The following is a 9,221-nucleotide window of genomic DNA, read 5'->3' as shown; positions in this document are numbered from 1 at the left end:
GCCATAGGGCACATGTCCTCACCAGAGAAAGGGAGAGAGACAGAAATGGAGAGGAAAAGGGAGAAATCAATTTCCGGGGAGGATGGCCACACCACAAATTCTTCTCCTCCATTCTCCTCTTGAGAGTTTGGGCAGTCACACACACACACACCTGTGACTTGAATCACACAGTTGGCCATGCGGGATCCAGCGCTTTAGCCACCATGCCACCTGCTAGTCCTGGCCTTTTATTTTAACCAGTGTCTCTTCAAGAATCAAGGTAGGGACCAGCAGATCGCATAATGGGCACACTACTGGACTCCCACATGGTTGACCGCCATTCGAGTCCTGGACCCAGGGACTTAAAACTCACATCAGGCACGTGTGCACATGTGCCCAAGATCCCAAGAGGAGAATGGAGGAGAAGGAATTGTGGCATGGCCATCTCCACTGGGGAGTGACTTTTCGCTTTCTCTCTCTCTGTCTCTCTGATGAGTACACATGCCCCATAGCAAAAATCTCTCTAAAAAAAAAAAAAAAAAAAAAAGCGAATCAAGGTAGGCTCCATGTGACGGGCACTAAGAAATCTGACTCAAGTGGAGAGAAGCTACTGACGAATAGCCATCAAATAACACAGGGGTAAAGGGCTCAAGAAGGGGGTAGGGTTCATTTCCAGGGTGCACAATCTCACTGGGAGACAGTAGCACCTAGAAGGTCTATAAGGGAAGCCCCTAAAGCCTCTCATTGTGGTGGGCACCTCCATGGAAACAGCCTCAAGGCTAGGTGCCTCGTTGCTCCAGGACACTTTACCTGCTGCTGCAGCTCAGATGTTGGAGTTGGGCACTTTGGATGTGGCTTGCCTTCTAGTGCTAGCTCCTCAAACAATAACCTGAAGTCCCAAACCTCTACACTGTGGCATGAGAAACTCAGGAGAGCCATGGAAAGCAGCCTGTGGTTCCCAGCCCAAACTCACGGTAGACTCGGAGATTGAAGAGTTGCATAGTAGAGAACTGGGACGTCCTCAGGTTGACTTGAGCTCGGTAAAGGCCTGAGTCCGTCCAGCTCAGATTACTGATGTGCAGAGAGTAGCTGGAGTCCAGGAAGCTCACTCGGCCCTGGTAGCGAGTGTCAGTTAGTGTGATGGTAGCTAGGAGTCTCCCTGGCACCACGATGGCAAGACTTGTACTGGAGGACCAGACGATGTTCTCAACCTCTTCGTTGGAAGGTATTTCCAGGTAGAAGTTGATAGACTCCTGAAGGACGGCAACTACTTCTTTGGGATTCATGTCATCTCCTGAGTCTCCTTTGGCTGCAGATACAGGAGGAAAAGACATGGAAACTGCCTGCCTGGTGTCTCTGGGTTACTGAAGCTGGCAATGGGAACCGTGGTTCAGTCTCAGTTGAGTAGCTTCTGTGGCCCACACTCAATTTTGCCCTCCCGTTGCCACTTCTGGCTCTAGATTCCCCTGGTACCTGAGTTGAACACCTACCAGGCGAGTCCACTTTGTTGCTAATAAAAGGAAATACCTGAAACCAGGTAATTTATAAAAATAGAGGTTTATTTACTTCACGGTTTGTGAATACAAGGTCCAGGAGTCACCTCTGGTGGGGGTCTTTCAGAGTTCCTATGACATCGCAAGTGTGGAAAACCCACCAGAATGCAATCATAGAAGTCCTGCTCTAATAACCTTAATCCTCATCTCTTCCCAAAGGCTCCACTTTTTGACATCTTAACTGGATCAGACTTTCACCTTCTTAATTTTGTATAATGGCTCAACACATAATTTTTTTTTGAGAGATTTTTGCTATAGGGCGCGTGCGCTCGCCAGACAGACAGAGAGAGACAGAGAGACAGAAAGCGAGAAATCACCCCCCAGGGGGGATGGTCAAGCCGCAATTCCTTCTCCTCCTGTCTCCTCTCGGGATCTTGGGCAAGCATGCACACACGCCCGGCGTGAGTTTAAGCCACAGGTCCGGGACTCAAACCACGGTCGACTATGTGGGAGTCCAGCGACATAGCCATTACGCTAAGTGCTGGTCCCAACACATAAATTTTCAAGGGAAACGTTTAGACTATAGCAGGTCCCTTTTGTCCCTTCACCCTCCAGATTTTATCTCTCCTTTGCCACCCTAGGTGGTCTCTCTTCCATATCTCCAGGTGCCCTCATCTCTGCCCTGAAGCCTCACTCTGTCCTGTTACCCTAAAAGAGCTTGTGGTTGTCAGCTAGAAATGAGAGGGCAGCCCTAAGATAACAGCAGAAGGACAACAACGTATTAGGAGTTACAACTACACCCTCTGCAGAGACTGCTTCCTCCCATCCAGCTCCTGGAGGGAAGGGGGGAAAGATCCCATTTTTCTTCTTTACTACCTGAGAAAGCCACATAAGGAAGGCTATTCATGTCTCTCTTATTATTCTTCATAAATACAAAAGGACCCAAGGAGACATTTTGGTCAACATCCTGATTCCCACTGGGGCAATAAACGACTGGGCAGTTCATCCAAATAAGGATGCTCATACCTTCTAAATCCACACTGAGCATATGGGATTAGTAACTGAATTCCTCCAATGTGTGAGAGATATTCAAGTGCAGGAAGCAGCCCGCAAAGTCAAACAAAGAAGCCAGATACAGACCTTCCCCTTCTAAATATCCATTATCAACTCTTAGAATAAATGTCACACCTGACCCCATGCTCAGTGCCGTTGTCCTCTGGTAGCTGCCCATGTGCATGCCTTTCAGGCATGGAGATGTACTTTTCTATTAAAAATCCTCGCTTTCTTATTAAAACTTCCTTATTCCTACTTTACAAGTGTTTGTGGTTTTTCGTTACATCTCAGGGTGGGTCTCTACTCTTAGAGATACGGACCGAAAGAAACAAGGATTTTACACAATGCAGACCAACTTTCCTGTCCTATAATAAGCTGGTGCATTAAGTCCCCACGGAAGGGACTTACTAGCCTGAGACCCAGAAAACAGGACAGAGGGGAAGCTGGCAGTGGTCTCACTCACCTTGCTGCAGTAGCATGAAAAGGAGTAGGCAAGGAAGGCGCCCCATGTCAGCAGCCCCGAGCCCCACAGGCGTGTGACTTGGTCAGTCCCAGGGCTGAGGAGAAGACAGGCTGTTAGGAACTTCCTAGGGATGTCCTGACAGAAAGAAATCTTTGCCACCCCAGCTAGCAGCTCTCTAACTTCCTCTGCCCTTTCTAAGCCCCTCCCTGTCTCGAATGGAAGGGGTTCTCTCTCAGAGCCTTATTGTCAAGATGGTTTACCCACAGACTCATAGTCCTGTCTGCCAAACACAGCTCAGACCCCACTTGCTAAGGAAACCTCTCAAAACTCCCTCTGTGTTCCCAGATCCCCACACATACCACATGCCGCAGGATCTTGGCCACTACCTATCCTGCCATTGGCTCTCAGTACACTTTGTCCTAGTTCTGGTAGTTCCCCTGTTGCTGCTATCACCCGACCTTATATACATCTCTAGCCCCCCAGACAAAGACTCTACCTGGTGTTTCCTCATTGTCCCCCACTACTGCCCCCTAAAGCCCCAGGCTGGACATCTGTTAGCACCCAACTTGTATCTTCAGAATGGATGAACAAATGAAGGCTTTCTGTGTAAAACAAGCTACATTCCCACCTGAGAGACTGTGCAGAGGAGAAATAATTTGATTCTCTTTTAAAAAGGCAGACCAGAGAGTTGATCTAGGTTGTTAATATTAGGAAAAGACTTTAAATCAAAGCTCTAAGATATCAGATTCAGGAGGTGACTGTGGAGGACCAGGGGATCTTTCTGAGAGTCAGCTGTCCAGGATGCAATGGGCTGGTGCAGAAAACGTTTTTTTCCCCGGTACTCAAACAAAGACTGGACAATCACTTGCTTGGATTTCCTGCAACATCTCTGCCATAATCTTGGTTTCATCTAATATGCAATTAGACGAGTCTGAACTGTGATGAGGAAGCAAGAGTCATGTCTCAAAACCAAGGGTTCAATGGAGTCAGATAAGTTAGGAATCTTCGAAAGGTTCATCAAAAATATGTTTCATGAGAAGACTATGTGTGGATTTCAAAATTTTTGCACCAAATTCAGCTCATACCCTAATTCCATTCTTCTACCAATTTTATAAAATTTGTCCTCATATTCACTTCTGATCCTATGCCAACATTTCATACCTTTATGTTAGCAAAGTCAACACTCCATCAAATACTTATGGAAGTTCTATGGCCCCCACACACTGTCCTCGGTACTGAGGAATTATCAGTGACCAAGATTTTTTTTTTTCTGGAGAGTTTTTTTTTTGCTATAGGGTGCGTGTGCTCGCCAGACAGACAGAGACAGAGAGATAGAAAGCGAGAAGTCACCCCCCAGGGGGGATGGCCACGCCGCAATCCCTTCTCCTCCATTCTCCTCTCGGGATCTTGGGCACGCACGCACACGCATCCGGTGTGAGTTTAAGCCACCAGGTCCGGGACTCGAACTGCGGTCGACTACGTGGGAGTCCAGCAACATAGCCGTTACGCTAACTGCTAGTCCCAGTGACCAAGATTTTATTGTATTGTATTTGTGTAACTTTTGCTATAGGGCATGTGCACTCAACCAGAGAGAGAGAGAGAGAAATGAGAAATCATCTCCCAGGGTAAATGATCACAATGCAATCCCTTCTGCTCCATTCTCTTCCTCTTGGGATTTTGGGCATGCATGCACACCCACTCTGTGTGATTTTCAAATCGCTGGGTCCAGGACTTGAACTGTGCAGTCGGCCATGTGAGATTCACCCACCTTAACCTCCATCCTACCTGCTGGCTAAGCAGTGACCAAGAATTTTAGATCATAACTTTGTGAAGTTCAGAAGCTAATAACTGACATTGGACAAGTAACTAGTTTAATCAGTCTAACCAAGAAGAAATTAGGGTAGCTGATAGCAAGGGAATTTAGCAAAGTTGGAGTCAGGAGGGTCAGGGTAAAGCTATCAAGAAAAGGCGATATTTAAGCTGAGACTTCAAGGATGCATAGTATCTACTAAATAAAGAATAGGAAGCAGAAAGTGTTTGTTGTTTTAAGATTTTTGCCATAGGGCGCATGCGCTTTCTTGACGATAGTGAAAGGGAAAGTGAGAAATCACTCCCCAGAGGAAATGGTCATGCCCAATCCTTTCTCCATTCTCCTGGTATTTGAGGAAATGGCACACACACAAACACACACACACACATACACACACACACATCCAGAATGATCTTCAAGCCTCTGGGTCTGTGATTGGCCACATGGGAGTCCAGCGCCTTAACCACTATGCCACTTGTTGGCCCGTTTGTTTTTGCCAGAAGACGTGTGCACTCACCAGAGGGAGACAGAGGTGGGGGGAGGAGAAAGCCCCCCAACCATGGAGCATGGTCATGTTCCAACCCCTTTTCTTCCATTTCTCCATTCTGGTGAGGTTTTGAGCACACACACACATGCCCAATGTTTCCCAAGCCGTGAGGGCCAGGATTCAAACTGCACTGTCAGCAGCGTGCAAGCCAGCTCCCTTAACCACCAGGCCTTGGGCTGGCCCTGAAGTAGATAGTTCTTCAAATACAATTTATGAGTACCAGCAGATGGCGTCTCTGGACTCCCATGTAGTCAACCCAGGTTTGAGTACTGGACCCAGCAGCTTAAAGAAAAACTCAGGCCGGGCGCATGTGCATGTTTGCCCTAAATCCTGAGAGAATGGAGAAGAAGGGATTGCAGCGAGCACATCCCCCCATAGCAAAAATTTATCCAAAAAATTCATAAAATTTATTAAAAATACAATTTATGAGTATTAAGCTTCAGGGATTTTTTATTTTGTTTTGTTTTTCTTGATTTTTTTTTAAAAAGTAGATCAGCTTTCAGCCTCAGTCCGAAACTTTTTTAGATAGCTATTCCCTATCTTTAAAAAAATAAAAATAAAGCGAAGAGGAAAAAATAAAAAAAATAAGGTCATATGCCTAGTGGTTAAGGAGGCTGGATCCCAAGTGACTGACTGTGGTTTGAATGCCAGCTCTGAAGGCTTGAAAAACACCCCAGGTGCACGTGGGTGTCCAACATCACAACAAGATGGAGACAGGAGAAGGGATTGCAGTGTGCCTCTGCCTCATCGGGGAGAGCTTTCTCCCTCTTTCTCTCTGTCTCTCCCTAGCAAGCACACATTCCCCTGGCAAATAAAGAAAAGAAGAAAGGAAAAGAAAAAAAAAAAGAAAAGAGAAGAGAAGAGGGGAGGGGGGAGGGGAGGAGAGGAGAGGAGAAGAGAGGAGAAGAGAAGAGAAGAGAAAAGGGAAGAGAAGAGAAGGAAAAAGGAAATTTAAAAATGTGCATCATATTTAGTGTTGAAAGGGTGGATACATCAGTGAGGGTCTGTGAGAAGCAGATGCTGGAGTTTAAAATAAAACAACTTTGGGACCAACAGGTGACATGGAAGTTAAAGCACTGGATCCCACATGGTCAACTCCTTGAAAAACACTCTGAGCATGTGTGAGTGTGTGCCCAAATCCCAAGAGGAGACTGGAGGAGATTGCATGGTGGCCAACCCCCCAACCCGGGGTAGAGGTGGTGGGAGTGCTGTCTCTCTCTCTCTCTCTCTTTCCCGTCAGTTTGTCTCTGGCGAGTGCACACATGCGTTCCAATCCCTTCTCCTCTATTTCTCTGTGTAAAGTAAAAGAGGTTGTAAATAGGGGTTAATGCCTATGAAATATAAAAAGGGGCAGGAAGCAGCCCACATCAGACCTTGACACAGACCTCACCATCTCCATGAACTCTTTTAACCAGACCTCACCATCTCCATGAACGCAGCAGGAAGCTCTGGTGCAGAGGTTGCCCATCAGAGAAGGCTCGTGCTAGACAGGAATGTCCAGGCATGAGGACCCTTTCTGTGCAAGAACGTCTGGGTGCCAGGGCCCACACCGTGCACAGCCTCAGGCTGTAGCTGCCCCGGCAGAGCTCACATCCAGAGGTGCTGGAAGGAGACGGTTCTCTGTGTTCCGTGCAGCCACAGATCAGTTTTCTCTTGCAGAGAGAGCAGCGCACCTTCACGGCTGCTGCGGTGAGTATGCTGGTAGCAAGAGGGTGACTGTGCTTGGATTTGTTACAACCGTCTCCATAAATAAGCACAATCCATTATACTTATTGAGGATAAAGAATCATTTCTACACACACCCCCCCATCTTCATTAAGCGCTTCCAGTCCAATGTGGAGAAAGTCGTGTCTCAGAGCACTATTTTCAAGTCTAACTTTCATCCTAACTCATGGAGTGTGGTCTGAATGCAACTTCCTTCTGCTTTGCGTCGTCCATCTTACTCAGTGGTAGTCTCTGCTCCAAATGAGAGCTCTGGCTTTGATTTCTGGTCTTAGTGCCAAAATGAGAACTTCCTGTCCATGTAACACACAAAATTCTAAACTTAACTGACAATCAAGTAATCTCCCTTTCCCTTGTCTGGGATCTGTTTCAGGGTGGGTGCCTGCAGTGGAGGAGAGAAAGGTCCTTCTGCTCTCTCTCTCTCCTCCCAGCTGACCTCTCCCCTGCTCTACTCGTGGTGCCCCCTTCCTACATCCCTCCCCCAGCTCTCAGTTCCTCCCTCCAGGAGGCTGGGTGGGCAGGGAGGTGCCGCACCGCCCTGGCCTGCCTGAGTGGTTTCATGCTCTGTGGGCTGGCAAATGGTGAAGATGAACTCTTCTCTGCTGAGTAGTTTTGCCAGTTAAGAGCTTCTGCTGGTTCTCTCTCTCCTGCCCTTCCTTCGGGGGATACACCTCTGTTCTGGATGGTCGTTTGCAGCTTCTTCCTCAGCCCCTGGACTTCTAGCCACATTTCTCCAGTCTCCTCCCCTCACTCCCCAAATATCCTTATTGTACAGCTCCGCAGAGAGCCCAGCAGGCTGTCACTGTGGCCCCCACTTGCCCACCATATATATTCCTCACCTCAATGAATTCCAAGATCTACAAGATGGCACCATGCTCTGGCTCCCTAGTGGGAGCCCATACTCAGTTTCAGCAATCCCAGGCCTATCTTAGGCACCATCTCCTCTGGCTATCCTCCACAGTGTATTTGTCCCAAAGCTCTGCAAGTCCTCTCCTTGAAGTCCCACCCCTTCACCTGGCTTGAGGTTAGATGTAATGTGACTAGCTAAGAAGACCTCCCATTTGCCTCCTCTCAACTCTCTACCCAGGAAGGAGGGAGTTCCAGGAGCAGTGACACAGGTTCTCCTTAATTCCCATTGTAAGTTCCACGAGGGAGGGCTCCCTCATCTGCCTTCTGTCTCCTGATACCTGTCACAGCGTCAGCTGAGTGTAACCAAGGCAGGAAGAGATAGTTCTAACATCGTGCTTCCGGCAGACTCGGGTTCCCTGTAGCACGGCCTTCTCACCCTCCTGATTTCTTTTCTTTTTTTTTGGAGAGGTTTTTGCTATAGGGTGCGTGCGCTCACCAGACAGAGAGAGAGAGAGAGAGACAGAGAGACAGAAATCAGGAAATCACCCCCCGGGTGGATGGTCACGCCGTAATCCCTTCTCCTCCATTCTCCTCTTGGGATCTTGGGCACGCACGCACATGCACCCAGCATGAGTTTAAGCCACCGGGTCCGGGCCTCGAACGGCGGTTGACTACGTGGGAGTCCAGAGACATAGCCATTAGGCTAACTGCTGGTCCCTCACCCTCCTGATTTCTACACTGCCATGGCAGGTAATTTCATGTCAGAGTCCGCCATGAGGTTCGCACCCAGGAAGCCTCTGCTTCGGCGCTTTCTCTGCAACAGAGAAAGACCAACTCAGCCCAAGCGAGGAGCAGCCGGAAAGCTGGAGTCAACACCAGCCCACAGAGTGCCAAAGTCTGGAGGAGATGAGAGGAAACGTCCCAGCCTTCCTGCCCTTCATGGGACAGTTCTAAGGCATGTCCTTCATGACTCCTCCAAGGCATTGAGCCTGTCGCCCACAACTGTTATCAGCTACTAACCACCTTCTATTTGCTTTCTCCTTGCCCTGTCTCATTTTCCTCATTCTTTCTTCTGGGATCACTGCCCAGAAAGACTTCCTCCACCCAAGTTCTCGGTTCTGGGTTTTTCACACTAAGACTTTGCCATATATGATAAAGTAGTTGCACCCGTAAAATGTAGATCTCCTCTGGGTCTTTAGGAGCAAATAAGCCAATGAGAAATAAGCAGCCCCCAATGCACCAATTCTGGTAAAACAGCTTTGGGAAAGAGAGCGTAGAGAAAAACTGGCCCAGCTCTGTCGGTGA

The 9,221-nt window shown here is 48.1% G+C and overlaps 1 protein-coding gene across 1 annotated transcript in view; it reads right to left on the bottom strand.

Annotated features, from left to right (window-relative positions):
* The window catches only part of SLAMF9 (SLAM family member 9), a 5,192-nt gene extending 2,076 nt beyond the window's left edge, over positions 1 to 3,116 (bottom strand). Inside the window, exons 1-2 of the mRNA XM_006168869.2 lie at positions 2,989 to 3,116; positions 953 to 1,288 (exon numbers count right to left, since the gene is read on the bottom strand). Coding sequence (XP_006168931.1) covers positions 953 to 1,288; positions 2,989 to 3,034 — 382 coding nt within the window. The 5' untranslated portion in view covers positions 3,035 to 3,116. The remainder of the gene's footprint in view (positions 1 to 952; positions 1,289 to 2,988) is intronic.
* Between the last annotated feature and the right edge of the window lie 6,105 nt (positions 3,117 to 9,221).

The sequence above is a fragment of the Tupaia chinensis genome, unplaced genomic scaffold, assembly GCF_000334495.1.
Source record: "Tupaia chinensis unplaced genomic scaffold, TupChi_1.0 Scaffold146187_1, whole genome shotgun sequence".
In the NCBI taxonomy this organism is placed as follows: Eukaryota; Metazoa; Chordata; class Mammalia; order Scandentia; family Tupaiidae; genus Tupaia; species Tupaia belangeri.
The sequence above is the reverse complement of the archived record's forward strand: the minus strand, read 5'-3'. Positions and strand labels throughout refer to the sequence as shown.